This window comes from Schistocerca serialis, chromosome 4 (genome assembly GCF_023864345.2).
Source record: "Schistocerca serialis cubense isolate TAMUIC-IGC-003099 chromosome 4, iqSchSeri2.2, whole genome shotgun sequence".
Taxonomy (NCBI): Eukaryota; Metazoa; Arthropoda; class Insecta; order Orthoptera; family Acrididae; genus Schistocerca; species Schistocerca serialis.
Window position 1 is genome coordinate 500,017,835 of NC_064641.1, and position 19,081 is coordinate 500,036,915.

The 19,081-nt window shown below is 45.1% G+C and overlaps 1 protein-coding gene across 1 annotated transcript in view; it reads right to left on the minus strand.

The window, feature by feature from the left end:
• The window catches only part of LOC126475226 (cyclin-dependent kinase 14), a 182,277-nt gene that overhangs the window by 124,392 nt on the left and 38,804 nt on the right, over nt 1-19,081 (minus strand). The window contains exon 2 of the mRNA XM_050102902.1: nt 118-150. Within this exon, the coding sequence (XP_049958859.1) occupies nt 118-124 (7 nt within the window). The 5' untranslated portion in view covers nt 125-150. The remainder of the gene's footprint in view (nt 1-117; nt 151-19,081) is intronic.

Consider the following 19,081-nt stretch of genomic DNA (forward strand, 5'->3'; position numbering starts at 1 on the left):
AAGGGTGAGAGAGAGGCGAATTTTGTAAATAGGATGCAGCTGCTGTAGTCCAGGACATCACGGTTTAAACAACAGTGCTACACTGATTTGAAAAGAGAAGCAAACTTTCTCACTTACCTGACATAGCTCCGCCTGACGTCGACCTCAGACCTGTATAGAAGAAGAACTTATAAGTATAGATTCATCTCTAGCAACACAAGTAAGTATGATACAGTGCTTACGCAACAAGCTGTGACTGCAGAGCCGCCCAATAGCAGTGTAAAATATGACTGGCTGAGCCGGCGTTTGACTTACAAAATATGGAGCCCAGAAATGAGACGGGCGAATGGCGGCCTGTGGAATTTGTCGCGAGAGCGGGGTAAGTGGGTCGGACACGCGACGCCACGCCCAGCTAATACGTGGAGTAGCCGGCAGCACGCACGCGACGTAGGCGAGCGCCGACGCGTCCAACGCGAGTTATGCTGTTCCCACGTACACCGAGGAATCCGCAGGCGTCCCATCTAAGATCCGATTTAGAGTGATTGGCATACTTCTACAGTCCGATTTACAGTAGTCTGCATATCTCTACGACAGCTACCAGGCTCGACCGCTCCCGTCACCAACACATCACTGGCAGTTGTATAAGCACTGTCGGTTCCCAATGTCAACCACCCCCGCTGCGCAAACCATTAAGCCTAAATGTTCTGAGCAGCCGCTGTAGTAGGAAATCCGCGTAAAGTGACTGGGTGTTACAGTAATCTTTTTAGCAAAACTTGTTAACCCCTGCATAATCTCTGCCAGTCTCTGCGCCCTAAACAGTGTGATAATGATGATGGTACACTGGGGGTATGAATTAAAAAACGCCTTCAGTCACAAGTTTTCGTGTTTTATTAAGTACACGATGCATTTCGGACCCTCTGGGTCCATCATCAGGTATAATTTGTTTTAATACATGCTTTATTTTTTCCCTTGAATGAGGTGAAATGCATACTCCTGTCACTAAAAGGTTTGATGTTAGGTTATGAATTACGAAAGTCAAATGGGAAAATTTGTGCGAAACAGTGGAAAAAATGAACAGTGTAAACTTACCACATAATCCAAGAAAAGCGTTTTTAACGTTTTAGCACCAGTATACACATATGTGGAAAGTTTACACTGCTCATTTTTCCACTATTTTGCACACATTTTTCGCATTTGACTTAAATTCATAACCTAAAATCAAACCTTTTCGTGACAGGAATATGCATTTCACTTCATTCAAGGGAAAAAATAAAGCATGTATTAAGACAAATTACACCTGATGATGGACCCACAGGGTCCGAAATGCATTGTGTACTTAATAAAACACGAGAAGTTGTGACTGAAGGAGTTTTTTAATTCGTACCTCCAGCATATTGAATACAGACATGTTTGAAGCTGCGAAATATGGATAAAATTAAGATGATGGTGATGTGATTATTATTATTATTGTGGTGGTGGTTCAAATGGCTCTGAGCACTATGGGACTTAACTTCTGAGGTCATCAGTCCCTTAGAACTTAGAACTACTTAAACCTAACTAACCTAAGGACATCACACACATCCATGCCCGAGGCAGGGTTCGAACCTGCGACCGTAGCGGTCGCGCGGTTCCAGTCTGTAGCGCCTAGAACCGCTCGGCCACACCAGCCGGCGGTGGTGGTGGTGGACGATTGCGGTAAGGCCGCTATACTCAAGAAATTACCACCAGATCTACGATAAATAAAACTCAGCAGTGATAACTGTAAGATATCTATTCCCTTATTCGTATCTTTCACGGCCAAGTGTCTCTATAAAACCAGCTGTGTTGATGTAACCACGGCGATCGAACCAATCTTTATGCTGCGCAGGTTAGAGTGGACATCTTACTCCCAAGGAACATGCACCTGAAGACTAAAACTGGAACTGTGTGCCTACCTGAACATGCCCTGTGAAAATCACCAACCTTTCCATTAAAACCTTTACACTCAGTTAGTGTCAACAGATATGAAAAGGATTCGAAAGCATACACTGATTACACTGAACTGATAGGTTTATTGTCTCTAGTACAACGCACGGCACAGGTAATCATTGCTTCTACCGATCTTTGCCAACGTCTGGCTTCTAATACTGATAAGTTATCAATCCCGTCCACGATCAATGCTACATTTAATGGACCTATCGAACTTGTCACAGCACGCGGCCCTGTATCATCCAACCACATCTGACGTCCAGTCACGACTTCCCATTACTCACTGCCTTCCGTGCCACCCCTGCAACAGTTGGCGCCAAACCGAGCATCTCGATCACTGGGGTTCCCCAGGTGACAATGCTGCTGCGCTAGGCCGCTATATGTAAGTTTCTCTTTGAAACTACACTCCTGGAAATTGAAATAAGAACACCGTGAATTCATTGTCCCAGGAAGGGGAAACTTTATTGACACATTCCTGGGGTCAGATACATCACATGATCACACTGACAGAACCACAGGCACATAGACACAGGCAACAGAGCATGCACAATGTCGGCACTAGTACAGTGTATATCCACCTTTCGCAGCAATGCAGGCTGCTATTCTCCCATGGAGACGATCGTAGAGATGCTGGATGTAGTCCTGTGGAACGGCTTGCCATGCCATTTCCACCTGGTGTCTCAGTTGGACCAGCGTTCGTGCTGGACGTGCAGACCGCGTGAGACGACGCTTCATCCAGTCCCAAACATGCTCAATGGGGGACAGATCCGGAGATCTTGCTGGCCAGGGTAGTTGACTTACATCTTCTAGAGCACGTTGGGTGGCACGGGATACATGCGGACGTGCATTGTCCTGTTGGAACAGCAAGTTCCCTTGCCGGTCTAGGAATGGTAGAACGATGGGTTCGATGACGGTTTGGATGTACCGTGCACTATTCAGTGTCCCCTCGACGATCACCAGTGGTGTACGGCCAGTGTAGGATCATGATGCCGGGTGTTGGCCCTGTGTGCCTCGGTCGTATGCAGTCCTGATTGTGGCGCTCACCTGCACGGCGCCAAACACGCATACGACCATCATTGGCACCAAGGCAGAAGCGACTCTCATCGATGAAGACGACACGTCTCCATTCGTCCCTCCATTCACGCCTGTCGCGACACCACTGGAGGCGGGCTGCACGATGTTGGGGCGTGAGCGGAAGACGGCCTAACGGTGTGCGGGACCGTAGCCCAGCTTCATGGAGACGGTTGCGAATGGTCCTCGCCGATACCCCAGGAGCAACAGTGTCCCTAATTTGCTGGGAAGTGGTGGTGCGGTCCCCTACGGCACTGCGTAGGATCCTACGGTCTTGGCGTGCATCCGTGCGTCGCTGCGGTCCGGTCCCAGGTCGACGGGCACGTGCACCTTCCGCCGACCACTGGCGACAACATCGATGTACTGTGGAGACCTCACGCCCCACGTGTTGAGCAATTCGGCGGTACGTCCACCCGGCCTCCCGCATGCCCACTATACGCCCTCGCTCAAAGTCCGTCAACTGCACATACGGTTCACGTCCACGCTGTCGCGGCATGCTACCAGTGTTAAAGACTGCGATGGAGCTCCGTAAGCCACGGCAAGCTGGCTGACACTGACGGCGGCGGTGCACAAATGCTGCGCAGCTAGCGCCATTCGACGGCCAACACCGCGGTTCCTGGTGTGTCCGCTGTGCCGTGCGTGTGATCATTGCTTGTACAGCCCTCTCGCAGTGTCCGGAGCAAGTATGGTGGGTCTGACACACCGGTGTCAATGTGTTCTTTTTTCCATTTCCAGGAGTGTATATATCTAACCTTACACAGTGAAACAAACCGTCACGTACGGAAATCCGTCGAGAAAGTGGCGGACAGCAGCACCCACACAAAAGAGAAAATCCGCTGCGTGAAGGAGAAAGCTTATTTGAAATGTATGAAGACACCGACAAGCAAATATTTGCAAGACACCTTGAGGAAATTGCCTACAAACTTAAGGTAGATGAAAAAAGCTAATCCTCATTTACTTGCAGGAACCGGAGACCACACTGTGTTACTGTACAGCATTACTCGCGCAGTCAGAAATAGATCACGCGGAGTACGTTTCAAGGAAACAACAATTCCGAAATCCTAAGCTGCCTGGAAATTACTAGCAGAAGTTTATTGATCGCGAGCAACGCGGAAGCGGTCGTAGGCGGGAGCGGAATTAATTAGGAAACGCCAAAAATCGTCAAATCTGCCTTCCCCAGGAGCCACCCGGGGCGCTGCGAAAATAACTGACATTTGACAGCGTCCGCTGGGTAATAGCTGACGGTGGCGGTGCCGGAGGCAGGCGCTCTGCTGATGAAATAATCTAATCAGATACCAGCGCCGGTAATCACGTTCGAAGAACCAATTAAGTCGGTAACCGCCGCTGCCGATGAATCATTACTTCCACAACCCTGCCGGGAGTCTAAACATCGAGACACTATCGACTGCACGGCTATGAGGTGGTTGTGCGACTCTCTTCCTAATTTGTAAACTGCATAGGGATGCTGAGGGACAAACATTCTCCACGCATTCGCCAAACACAAACCCTTTCATCGGATTGTCACAGGGTATAGCGTGATTCATCATTCCCGATGACTCGTTTCCAGTCATCCACTGTCCAGTGGCGTCGCTTTTTTTCGCCACCTCAAGAGTCACTGCAGGAGACGACGAGCTCCTAGACCATTGCACCTCTTTGTTTTTAACTCCCTTCGCACAGTCACTATGCTAGCTCGACTGCTTGTAGCACTTTCATTCCGCTAACTTCCTGTGATCTTTTTACAACCACCCTCCGCCAATATCAACGGTCCCTGCCCGTCAATACGTGAGGGTCACCTGGTCTTTGTTTAGCTGTGGTTGTTCCTTCGCGTTTCCACTTCACAGTCACATCACCGACAATCTACTTGGGCAGCATTACAAGTGTGTAACTAGGCTGTTTAGGTTTTTATGTTGGTAACGCCACGTAGTGCTCTGTATGAAAATCACTGACTGTGCTGTGTGCAATCTGTGGCATTGTTGGAACATTCGCTATTGTAGTGTTGGGCAGATGGATGTGAACAGCGCGTAGCGTTGCGCAGTTGGAGGTGAGCCGCCAGCAGTGGTGGACGTGCGGCGAGAGATGGCAGAGTTTCGAGATCGGACGATCTTGGACGTGTGTCCATCAGAAAAAGGAAATTTGTAAGACTGGATGTCATGAACTGATATATGAGTTTTGACACTATTAAGGTAAATACATTCTTTGTTCTCCATCAAACTCTTTCATTTGCTAACTATGCCTATCAGTAGTTAGTGCCTTCAGTAGTTAGAATCTTTTATTTAGCTGGCAGTATTGGCGTTCGCTGTGTTGCAGTAGTTTGAGTAACGAAGATTTTTGTGAGGTAAGTGATTTCATGAAAGGTATAAGTTATTGTTAGTCAGGGCCATTCTTTTGTAGGGATTATTGATAGATTGCGTTGCGCCTAAAAATATTGTGTGTCAGTTTAGTGTTGATCAGAATAAGTAAAGAGAGAAATGTCTGAGTACGTTCAGTTTTGCTCAGCTGTTTGAATATCAAATGACGTAAGAGGTTTACCAGCATTGTCAGTATCAATTTTTCTAAGGGGATGTTTCAAGTGTTGAATGTCTACTGTCGATTTGTTACTCATGTGACCTCCAGTGACCAGTTAACGTTCCAAGTCACTGAGATCTCCTGACCAGGTCATTCTTCTGTTCCTATTTCTCTGCTGACAACACAATACTCGCCGTTTCCTTTTATACTGGCGGGTCCACCTCTCGTGAAATTTTGCGGTCAGTTCCGCATTTCCAAGGGGTGTCCAGATACCTTTGATCAGACAGAGCATGTATATAAGGTTGTATACAAAAATTCCCACTGCTGTGGACGTCTCTCCTCATTTCCTCTCTCAAGCGCCTAAGAACATCACGACAGAACTCCTTTTTGACAGTCTGACTACAAAGGACGAACTCGTTATGAATACTCCCGTCAATTTTAAAAAAAAAAAAAAATTGGTTTTATGCTCAGTTTGGCCGAAGGGAATGTGGACTCTTACACTCCGACGATTGCTGTTTAGTTTCAGGATCATTGGCGTAAAAGCAATTCTCGTCACTAGCAACAGCCTTTGAAAGGAAGTCTGCATCGTTTTGGATCAATCGTAGCACAGACTTCGTCGCAATCCCTCTCACGTTCAATTCTTCTGACAGAACACAATCGTACGTACCATAACATACTCCTTATGTCTTGCACAGATCTTGGATGGTCTGTCTATGATCTTGCATTAACTTAAAGTGCTTACTCCGAAAGGTTGCTTCACATATGGTGCGTTTCTGCATTTCGTGGTTAAATAATACCTTGTACAGATCTTTCAGGTAAACCATCGTGAACTCAGGGAAACACGACAATCGAAACATACTCATACTCACCAACAACTGACTGGAGCACTCAGTGTGCAGCCCCAGTTGCCATACTGATTCAAGAAAGATGTATGGGAAGACATCTGGCGATATTTCGGTGTAGCTAAAAACATCTGCGCACAAAACTTGAATTTCGGGAATTTTTGGACACAACCCCGCAATATTAACTTTATGACCGGTTTAGACTTTACGTAGTGATCATATTATATTGTGGTTTATACGTCAGCAGTCTGAGGATCACCTTAAAGGTTTCAAACCAGCCATAAAGCTAAGTGTTTTACGCCATCAGAACTGTTAAAAATATATTACGATAATTAGCTTCTGCCATTGAAAGTATTTCCGCAAAAGAAGTTAAAAAGCCCAAGGCACTCTCGTACTGAGGTGGTGAATTACTTCTGACTCGGTATGAAACTGTATTTAACATCTGTATCGTGTGACGATCAAAAAATATAAACCGAAAAAAAAGCGTCATAAGCTACGTCTGATGCACAGTTCTGCGCGAATGATTTGAAGCCTATCAAATGTTATGCTGCAGGAGACTGCTGAACATTAGGGATTGTTAGAGTAAGGAATGCACACATCCTGCGACGAGAAAAACTGTCTAATAAATAACGTAATGAATGGAAGAGAGAAAATGGATTGGAGAATATTACGATATGAGTGATTGCTAATATCTTTACTTGAGAAGACAGTGCAAAGAAATTAGGAGGGGCAGGTGTAGATAGGAGCATATAAGGGAGATCGTTGACGGTGTAGGATGCAGACATTATGAGGACATATTGAGGATAGCTGGCGAGTGACAGGACTGGATAGCCACATTATCAGTTCAACCTTAAGGACAATAATCGTGGCCCCAGAACGGTTTGGAGCCCCGTTTGTGTTGTTAAAGGCAAGCCTGATATGAATGGACGTGAGAGGGTGAAACCTAATGTCAGCATAAAACCTACTCTTTTCGAATAGCATCAAGGAGGCGGGTCAGCTTAACATCGCCTTCTGAAGGACGGACAACAATCAACAGCGTTACACGAAAGGTTTCGCCAACTTAGCTGACGCCGGGTCTGGTGACAACATCTCCTTTCTGGCATTCTGTCGCGTCTCCACGTCGACCCACCTTACTGTGTTGATTCCATCTAACTGATTGCCACATACACACCACTTCACTGCTATCACGTCAGAAGTGAAGGGTCACGTGACCGCCTGGTAAGAGATCTACACGATCTAAAGAGCTACAAAGCGACCAGTGCGCTCTTTTGATGAACTGATTAATATCGGACTTTTCAGGAGGAATAGTAATTATTTACAGAGGTGGCAGTATAGACTTATTCGAATAAACATTCCATATAACGCGTATTCAGGTTGATTGTTTGACTGATTTGGGGCAGGGGACGAAACAGCGAAGTGATCGATCCCATCGGATTAGGGAAGGATGGGGGAAGGAAGTCGGCCGTGCCCTTCCAAAGGAACCATCCCGCCATTTGCCTGAAGTGATTTAGGGAAATCACGGAGACGCGGGATTGAACCGTCGTCCTCACGAATGCGAGTCCAATGGGCTAACCACTGCGCTACCTCGCTCGGCACACGTATTCACCCTTCAATAGTTACAAAGAACAGCTGGTTAGAGAGGTAAGTCTTCTTTTCGGATTTTGGTGTTCCAGTTGCATTGGTTTCATTTATTATCATTTTTGTTTTGAAGTTCAAGTTGTGAAGTTGTGCTAGAGTTTAGGTAACTGAACTTGTCACTGCAACTGTGATTTATTGACCATTGTAACATGTAGTTTAAGGATGTGGCGTATATTTGTACAGGTTGGCCAGAAACAGTCTGAAAAGCTTCTAACGGTGTTGCAAGTGAGGGTATACTAAGAAATAAAGAGGTTGTGCTGAGAAATGATGCTTAAGAAAAAAAGTTGATACGTTGCGCCGTTCCAGAGTTATTTATCATTGCAGGTAGCCAATCAAGTCGTCGTGCCCGTAAATTCAAGCAGCCTGCCAGAGGCGGTGTCGCTAAATTTCTTCTTCGGTTGGTTTCCTCAAAGCAAACTTAGCTATTGTTCACCTAGCTCAAATTTATCACTTCCGGAAGCGCGTGCAAGTGTTAGAATTTTCGCGCGCAACGATTTCATTGGTTAACTGCAATGCTGCATAACTCGGAAAAGGCGCTACGCTTTGATTCTTTTATTAACAATTATTTATCAGCACAAGCTACCTTGCAACATCCTTATAAGCTTTTCAGATGTTTCTGACGACCATGTAAATGCCGAGTGATAATAGTGTACTTTTTTTTTTTTTTTTTTAATGGAAACGCTGCTGATCCTTGTACAGAATACGATAGATTATGGAGTGTACCAGACTCAAGAATGTTTACTCGTTTTTTCACTACAGTATGCGAGACTGATGCAGTGACAAGCAATCATATTTCATCTAAACGTGCAAATGAACAGTGTGTGGAGGACGTAAGAGCTATTACTCAGTTGGTACAACACCGTCTTTCAAGAAGCACACGCAGGAGTTTAGCGCGTAGCGGTGTTCCACTTACAAAAATACGCGGAAATTACATACGCACGGTCTCTATAGGGTGTCCCAGAAATGTTGCGACAAGCTTTGGGGATTGCAGTCGAGGATAGGAACCCCTATCCGGAAACGTCTTCCAACGGTGCTACAGACCGTCGAAGTTGTAGGCGCCGGCGCTGGCGCTTGCTACTTGACCACCCTATCGGCAGCAAACGTGATTCTCTGCGCTGACAGACTGCAGGCGTTAAGTCCCGCAATGCTGTTTGTTATCAAGTGATCGTTACTGATTGCCACGATCGCCAGCGCAGAAGACGGAGCTAGCTGCTGCGTAGAAAGGTTTTGTCTCATATGAATGCGATGATTTGTTACATCGGTGAATGATGGTTCCGGACACGGGTTTCCATCCACACAGTTTATTGTTCTCCTGGAACTCTCTAACTTCCATGTTTTTCGGTATACAGTAGCAAAAATGCAGATGGAATACCATGTCCGAAACCACCATCCACCAAGGCAACAGTACATCTCTTATTCATACGAGACACGGCTTGTCTACGCAGCAGCTTCCCTGCTGGCGATCGTGGCAATTAGTCGCGATTACTGAATAACAAACAAAGCTGCGATATGTTTCGCCTACAGTCCCTCAGAGTACAAAGTTACTTTTGCTGCTGAAGGAGTGGCCTGATGGAGACGCTCCGTACACGGGTTCGCGTGCTCGATTTATTCCTCAAAATATCTTCTACAACCCCTCGACGTTTATTGCAACATTTCTGGGAGACCCTGCATACAATCATTTACCCACGAGAAAGAGATGAAGGTGGACGATTGGAAATTTGTCTAGTATGAGATTTTCACTCTGCAGCGGAATGTGCGCTGTTATGAAACTTTCCTGGCAGATTAAAACTGTGTGCCGGACCGAGACTCGAACTCGGGGCCTTTGCCTTTCGCAGGCAAGTGCTCTACCATCTGAGCTACCCAAGCACGACTCACGCTCCGTCCTCACAGCTTTATTGCCGCCAGTACCTCGTCTCCTACTTTCCAAACTTCACAGAAGCTCTTCTGTAAACCTAGCAGAACTAGCACTCCTGGAAGAAAGGACATTGCGGAGACATGGCTTAGCCACAGCCTGAGGGAAGTAAATCTGTGAGGACGGGGCGTCAGTCGTGCTTGGGTAGCTCAGATGGTAGAGCTCTTGCCCGCGAAAGGCAAAGGTCCCGAGTTCGAGTCTCGCTCCGACACACAGTTTTAATCTGCCAGGAAAGTTTCGTTGGAATTTTGTCGTTGACCAACAGCAAATAGCCGATTAATCCCGTTAATACCGTTATTGATGAAGTAACAAACTCGTAACGGTATAACTAAGTCTCGTGACTTACATCTGTGGTCCGTTTCAGGAACACTTCTTGTACATCTGGTGTAGTGTGGTAAGAGAGATAATAAGTTGATTCGGCCTGTTTGTTATCACATCATCTTACAGGACCGTTTTATCTTGATTTTCTTGAAAACGAGCTTTCAGCGTTGCTGAAAGAATTTATTCTGGCTACAAGGACGGTCATATTTTTCCAGCAAGTTGGGGGGCCTCCACATTGTGGTCATCAGGTGACTATCATCGAAACCTAATATTCCGCGTAAAATGCATCTTCATAAACAGTCACGTTTCTTGGCCACCAAGATCCCCAGTCTTTATCGTTTTATATTTCTGCCTGTAGGGATGGCTGGAAGGCGAATTCTACAAAGAAAAAGTAAATACGAGAGACGAATTGATCATTCGGATAATGAATAGCGCCGCCCTCGTAAAAGAATGCGAAGACGACCTCAGGAAAGCTAAGCGTTGTGTTGTCAAGAGAATTCGTAAGTGCACTGAAGTCGGAGGTGGAATTTATTGCAATAAACTTTCAACTTAATCATTTCCATTTGCTTAACACCATCTGTGAGCATTTGTTTGGCTTATATTCTAACAGCTGTATCTCTGTAACCAATAAAAAATGGACGCACATTATATGGAATTTTTTACAGTAATTAGTCTATACTACCAGCTCTTAAAGTATTTACCATTCCTCCTGAAAAAACTGTGTATTTTGCTCGGTAACATTACCTCGGCAGTAACAGAGATTAGTATTTGGAAACACTAATCACAATGGTTGGTGAGGGATGTGACGTAATATCTGAATGTCTGAAGTAACATCATAAAGTTTCAAAAACTAAACTCTACGAAGTGCCACAATGTCTTATGATAGTACGCTCCATGCGCTCTGTGCGACATCAAACTACGCGTCCGAAAATATATTAAGAATAGCACAATGCGAAAACAGCATAGAAATGTTTGTCTTGAGACAATTAGTAAAACTGACCAGAACAGGGTTGTAGAGGCTCACTAGCTGGGATGTTCACTAGGAGAGATTTCACAGTGCTTACAGGTCTCCATGTGGAAAGGTAGCAATAATCCTACGAAGTGGAAAGTTTGGGAAGCACCAAACCGGACCGTTGCTGTGCTAGGCGTAAGAAAATGACCACCGAATTCTAATAAATTGATTGATTAATTGAAGGGGCTTATTGGACTAAAGGGCGAGGTCATCAGTCCCGCGATTCCAAAGTTACACACGGAAGAGAGGGGGTCCGCTAAAAATGTACGGATCCAGCCAGAGGAGTCAAACTATTAAAACGAGGAAGTTAAAAAACAAATGCAGGAGAATGTATAAAAGGGTAGCCCAAATCTAAAAACTGAGAAAACAGAGGGATGAAAGAACAGTCTTTGCAAGGGAAAGTGGTCACGGGTCCCGGATCGAGAAAACATGAGGAGAGGCCCCAACTACAACCACTGTGCCCCTGCGCCAGCAGTAAAGCAAAACCTTACATCTGAAAATGAAAACCACTTTCACGAAGGAAACTGAAGACCAGTTTAACCATCCGTGAATCGTCTGCTAATATTAAATTTAAGGAATTTGGAAGAATATACTTAGTACGATGGGCCAAAAGGAGGGGACATTCCACCAATATATGGGATACCGTCAGCCCGGCTCCACAATCACATTGCAGGGGTGGTTCGTTACGCAAGAGGAAACAATGAATGAGCCTGGTATGATCAATGCGTAGACTCCTTCCGAGAGGAGAGGAAGGAAGAGCGACAAACTGCAGTAGCCTCTCGGATTTTGCGGAGTTTATTACTGAGAGCAGTAACGCACCAGATGTCATTCCACTTTTGGGCAAGAAGACATTTGATGTAGATCGGCATAACTACAGCTGGAATCATGAAAGGGAATGGGGGATAAGTACCTCCTTCTCTAGCCAAACGATCAGCCAGTTCATTCTCTGGGATGCCTAATTGACTTGGGACCCAGAGAAAGGAAACTGAGCAGGCGGCACGACCAAGGGCAGAGAGAAGGTCATGGATAGCAGAGACCAAAGGGTTGCATCAGTATACAGCCTTAAAGATGCTCATTTAGTCAGTACATATTAAAACACTGTGGAAGGAGGCCTGAGAAACAAAACGGAGGGCCCTGTTGATGGCTAGTAGCTATGCTTGAATACACTACATGATCCCAGCAACAAATGGTGTTCTAAGCCAGTAGGAGACGTGAAAGGGTATCCCGCCTTATCTACCGTCTTAGAACAATCAGTGTAGGTAAAAGATGCCGGAAAACCATCGGGGCGACAGAGATCTTAGGACCCTGGAACAGGTCGGTCCTAATCTGTGGTCAGGTACCTTTCAGGGGAGTTGCAGGGTGGGAGAGAATACATGGAAAACATTCCAGTGAGTGTAGATGGAGATCCGAACAGAGGGAAGTCAGACGCATCCCAATCGGCAATCCCACCCGTGGAGGGTTATCAGGAGGGAGACAGTCCTCGTTTCCAAAGAGGACTGGGTACACGGGATGGTCAGGGAATCGGCGAATGGTGATTGCGTAAGAAACCAGAAGTTGGTTTCATCGTGTCTGTAGAGGGGTAATCCCCGCTTCGGGAGGAAACTGACAACTGGACTAGTGGGGAAAAGCACCAATAGCCAGACGCACCCCACAATGGTGAACATGATCAAGTATTTTCACAGTGGAAGGAGCCGCTGAGCCATAAACCTGACTATCATAATCTAGTCTGGACAAGACCAGAGCACTGTAAAGATGGATAGCACGATCTGCACCCCAAGATGTGTGGGCCAGAAGGCGAAGAGCATTAAGCTTCTGCATGCATGTAGTCTTCAGGTGGCTATCATGGGGCAACCATGTCACCGTTTTATCAAAAATCAGGCCCAAGAAACGGGACTATGCTACAACACTGAAGAGCTGGTCGCCTGAATGAAGTTCTGGATTGTGGTGTACTGTGAGTCGACGACAAAAATGTCCTCCGCGTTTTGGAGGGAGAAAACTGGAAGGCATGGGAGACGGCCCACACAGAGGCCCGTTGGATGGCACCTTGGACCCGGCGCTCAGTAGATACTACCGAGTGGGAGCTGCACCAGATGCAAAAATCATCGACATACAACGCCGGGGTAACCATAGGCCCAACACAGGTTGCGAGCCCAGTAATGGTTCACACTAAAAAACAGAAAATTTAGAAGTGGAGGTCAAACCTCAAGCGGGAACCTAAACGTCAAAAAGGATGAAAAAGAACAGGCAGAAGGAGCAAAACTGCAAGCAATACGGGGAACCAGGTGGATAGCAAGATCGACATAAATCAGAACACCGAGGGATGGGAGGAGGGGAGAGCGGGGAAGAAGCGAGGAAGGAGCGAGGATTGGGAGGGAGGGTCGGGGTGAAGGAAATGCAGACAGGGAAGGAAGAATGGGCTGCAACAGTTCGGGGCCCTGTGCGCGCCACACACGAACTCACGAAAGAACCGTGAGCCCCTGGGGGGGACTGAACTCTACAGTATGCTTTACTAACAAATCGTGATACCTGAGCTGCTGTAGTGTCCAGGCCAGTTTAACTACAGAGATCAGTGAGGAAACGAACTGTCGAGCCGCGATCGGACTACGACTCAGGAGCATGCACAGCCTGACGCAAGCCACCGATCATAAGAATGAATGAGAGTTATGGGTGGGAGTGGGTCAAACAACGCCGTCACTGTTCGGTACAGGAGTGCAAGACGGTTAAATTAAGTGCTGTCTCGCATCCCATGGCGTGGTCTTCAGTCGTGTAGATCTAGCCAATGTCCGCAAATAATTTTGGCAGAATGTGTTGTGACGACAGTGATTTTCGGCGGAGGTGGAGGTTGTTTTTCTTGTTTACGCTCCAGCAAAGGCAAAATTATAAAATGAATTCAGCTGTTTGCAAAGCAGTTACGAGTGAGATCAACTGGCCGAAAACCATGGCAATAACTGTTTACAGTGCATCAGTAAGTATGGAAACAATTCTGCTTTCAGTGAATCAGCAGCTAAAGAAAATCCTTCCTTGAAGATTACAAACTGCAATAATAAGCTCCTCTACTTGCACGGCTGGAACCCTTGAAAACGATGTACAAGTAAGTGGCCGCTGACAACTGGCTGGTAAAAATTGTGCTGGCTGTATAAAAATCTCGACACTGCTCTTCAGGATATTCAGTACAGTAATACGGAAAATTGAAAAGAAAATCTACGGCGTCCAATAGTGATAACTATCCTCAAAAGTTGAGGAACGCCGAATAGCACCCAGAATGGCCATTTCATGTGGTGTAATTAACTTTACTACATTACTTTAGTTACTAGCCTGGATTACCCTTGCACTCTGACATGCATACGAACTCTCTTTTTCCTGTCGACAAGAAATGGAAAATGTAACGCGAACTGCCGAAAATCCATCTGTATGTAAATTTTTTCCGAGGGATTCCCGAAAAAGGAACAAAATTGACTGGCAATTCTACTTCAGGGTGCACAGGAAAAAGAGGAGACTAGTAGCTGACGATTCAAATCTCGCCTCACACTGGCACCGTGCCGCGCGCTGCGATCCAACAAAATTGGCTGCAAAATGAAAAAGAGCCAGTTTCGTGGAGTGTTCCGTAGCGGCCGTGTGTCACCAACACTCACCGCGTCACCAGGCTACCTCGGTGATCCCTGCTGCAGCTCCAAGCTAATAAACCATTTGCAGCGTCCAATTGAGCGATATTAATATAAACCGCTGCATTTGAAGTGTCTTCAGTATTTACGCAGCTACGCGGCGTACTATTTAGCAAAAGCTCAAGCACTTGTAGACAGCTGTCTCGCAGTAGGATACAACCGCCATTTTCATTTCGAAACTAAGTCTGTAGCTACTTTAGCTTCCATGTATCGGGTAGAAATTCTAAAAGCCGATAATTCAGCAAACTTGAAATATCTTATCCGAAACTGAGTTTCGTTATAAAAGAAAGTCTGCGACAACGTACTATATCAAAATCAGCTCTGAAGTAAATTTTAATCATAGGTTGACAGTCGCGAAGACTGAGCCAAGGACAGCGAACGATTCCAAAGCTCACGAGAAACTTGGAATTGGGCTTTCTAAACAATTCAAAACTCTGAAACTGAGCACACTTTTGTAAGTCTCTGAATTACCTATTTTTATATATCAGCAATTCTTTTTTATACTTTGACGTCGTGGTGACAATTTTTTTCGCAGTTTTATTAATTAAAACAAAATGTAAAAATAGCTTATCAGTATTTGAAGAACTCTCTGTCCAAAAGACGTTAGGTTTTATAGGTACAAATACAAAATGTTTTATTACTGCACTGCTTTATCAAGTCATTCCTTTTTGAATAAGGATATTTGAGTAATTTTGGACAGGAAATGTATTTCATAAATGATCTTTTAAAAATATGTCAGTTCCTTGCGCAGTATTAACGTTGTAATTATCTGTGCACTAAATTACGTCTCCGTTACTTCGCATGTCGCGAGATGGCACTATTATTGTTTTCACAACATCTAGTACTTATTTCTAAAATCACTTAACTTAACGTGAGAAAAGATTTGCTAGTATAGTGCCACGTCAGTAATATAACACCACAGGTTAATTTTTATAGTACTTAGTTTCAGCAAATACTACTTTTACTAGCAGGTCGCGTTTAGATTATATCAGAATTTAATTTTTTATCTTCATGGACCTGAAGCAGACCGAAACCGGTAATACAGCGTAATAGTTGTGTGACTTTGTTGAATAAATAATTTTAAAAAGGTGTTTTTTGTTATCCACTGGCGTGTCGTCTACGAATTGCAGGCATCGGTGGGGTGAGAGCAGACCGAAAGAAACATATTTCTATGAATGTAATAACACAAGATTACTAATTTATTTAATGAACGGTATACAACATGTTTTACGAAACTGATGCTCACACTGTGACGAAAAACAATGAACAGCTCACTACACACATTTTTCAAACTCCCTTTCTCTTTTAGGCGAATCCTGACGTGGCGTCATCTATTTGCCACAAGAAAACTGTACGCAAATAATCAAAAATCGGAAGTACGAGTATCCCGAATAGAATTAAAGCAAATCGGAGGCAAATTACAATCACGAAGGTATAAATTGAATTCAAAAAGGAAAGCTCGTGAATTCTGTTTCATCACAACTGAGGATTACAAATATTCGCTAAAGCATGTGCACACCCTACGTAAGTTTTTCTGCATAATGTTGAGATCATATGACAACTGTATTTGAAAAAGTGAAAGTCTGTTCCAACTATCACAGCGACCTTAGAGGAGCTGGTGTGCCACTAATTTCCACCGACTCGTCATGGAATGTACCTTCACCAATGGATCACCATCGACAATGTCCTATGTTCTCATTTCCAATTTAACTGTCCGAATTTTGAAGGATAATGCACCCAAGTGGTAGAACTTTGTGTTCAACATTCACTCATTATCACTTTCCCGAAAAAGCAGACATCATCCATTCATATGATTGATTAGCCTCGATGGGCAATGAATCCACAGCCTTAAGTGCGGATGCACAGTTACGTTCAAACTCCAGCGGGAATCTAAAATTAGCGAGCATGGACGACGTGGACGGGGAATGCGGATAGGTGACGCTGGGTGGACACGTGGATCGCCCGAGGGGAATGCGGAGATGGTGCGCGCATTTGCGATATATACTGTGTCTAGATTAAACAGTGGTCACTGCAACTTCCTAGTAAGCAGGAGATCGCGGGTTCGAGTCCCAGTCCGACATGCATTTTCACTCGTCGCATGAAGTACTGATGCAGCTGATATCATCAGTTCCTTTCCTCTCCTTTTCTTTCTCCCCCCCTCCACCTTCAATTTACAGAATCAAGTTTTTATTGAAAATAGAGCGCAGTGCTACCTCGTTCCGCGAGGTAGGAAATTAACAGCGGGAAACGTCTTCGCACATAGTTGTGACGGCTTGCTGTCATTAAGCTTAATGTCCATTACAAAGGTATGAGAGCAGAAGGCGACGCGTCATCCTCGTAAGATGTTACAGTTTACTAAGTCATTGGCCAGCGTGAGGGAGATGAAGGTGAGGACAGTGGGATTTGGACAATGTACATCGAAGAAGGAGACACTACAAATGGATCACAATATCGGTAAACTAAACGGAGCATTCAAAACCAAGCTTCCGAAGCGAAGTGTTACAATCAGCGGGTATTAACAGTTTTCACTTATGGCAGTGAGACAGGGAATCTTAGCTTGAAAACGATTCAACAACTGAGGAATCTCAGTGAGCAAGGAAGAGATGCATGATAGGACTTACTATGAGGGAAAGGAAAACAAGCAAATCGACCAGAGATCACAGTAGAACACGTAGTACCAGCTTCAATGAAAATGAAATAAAGCGGGTGAAAAAAACAATAAATCTTCGAATCAAGCAATTCCATTATTGCCTAAAAACAGAGTTCTAATGAAGACACTCGAATCATCGATAAGGCGTTTTATAGACTAACGCATCGCATTAAAAAAATTACTTAATGTCTTCCAGGAAAATCATATACTACGTTTCTTAAATCTAAGTGTGCGCCCCAATGGATGCTTTTCGACGATATGTAAATCCGACACGGAAGTCACACAGCCATAAAGATATCGTTCCATATGAGAAATAACCGGGCACTCTCTTGTTGAAATTCGGGTTCAGGGCAGCGCTTACGGCAAGGTATGGATTTGCACTCTTCTACTCCCAAACATTCCAACAGCTACATTCCGTGTGTCTGTCCAGGATATCATTAAGTCTTGTTCCGATACTTCGATTGACAACCTTTCAGCCGTTTTCAAGGTGAGTCGCTTGCCAGATTTTTATATCACTTTTCCCAATACTGTGATGCAGTCGCGCATGCGTCCAGGATACCAATGTTGGAAAGAAGAGCGTCAGTCATACGAGACAGAGAAAATTTCTCGCGTATAAGACCAAAACAAAGCAAGCGCAGAACCAGTGAATCCACAGTGCTTACCAAGTATTTGGTTGATTGTTATGGATGGGATATGTTGGAATGCCAAACAGTGGACACTTACAACGATATTTCCTTTAAGAGCGCAGGCGTGAAATAAGAGTTTCCATTATTCGTCGTGCTAGAAACACTCGTCCCGGTTGCGTAGGTTGTCTGCTAACAGTATTTCCACAACTTTCTTGACCACTGAATCCCAGAAGGATGACGCTGTAGCCAGTACCTTAACTTTCCCGATATCCATAAAATAGCTAGCGAAAATACATTTTCAGCTACTGCAGATCTATTAGGCTGCAGAAGGCGGGTGTATCAGTGGCGTTCTACAGTGCGTATTATTTATCCTTCACAGATTCCATAGCGTACCTCGTCGGGGAAGAGATGACGTTATCCGTCCGAATGTTGGACAAGCAGCCGGCCGAAGTGGCCGTGCGGTTCTGGGCGCTGCAGTCTGGAACCGCGAGACCGCTGCGGTCGCAGGTTCGAATCCTGCTTCGGGCATGGATGTGTGTGATGTCCTTAGGTTAGTTAGGTTTAACTAGTTCTAAGTTCTAGGGGACTAATGACCTCAGAAGTTGAGTCTCATAGTGCTCAGAGCCATTTGAACCATTTTTTGTTGGACAAGCCATCGAAGCTGCAAGGAAGGTATTTAAGTCCATTGAGCTTATTACTAAGATACGGCAGCCGTGGTGTTATACATTCGTGGTACATTTCATTCAAACTGTAGCTGCTAATACAGATTACTTGTAAAGCAAGCTTAAAGACAGAATGCGGTAAACATTTCAGCGTTTGGGCTTGACCTCGGAAGGGCTGTATCACTTCCACCTTACAATAGCAGCCAGTCTCCCTCCTATTACCTGACAATGAG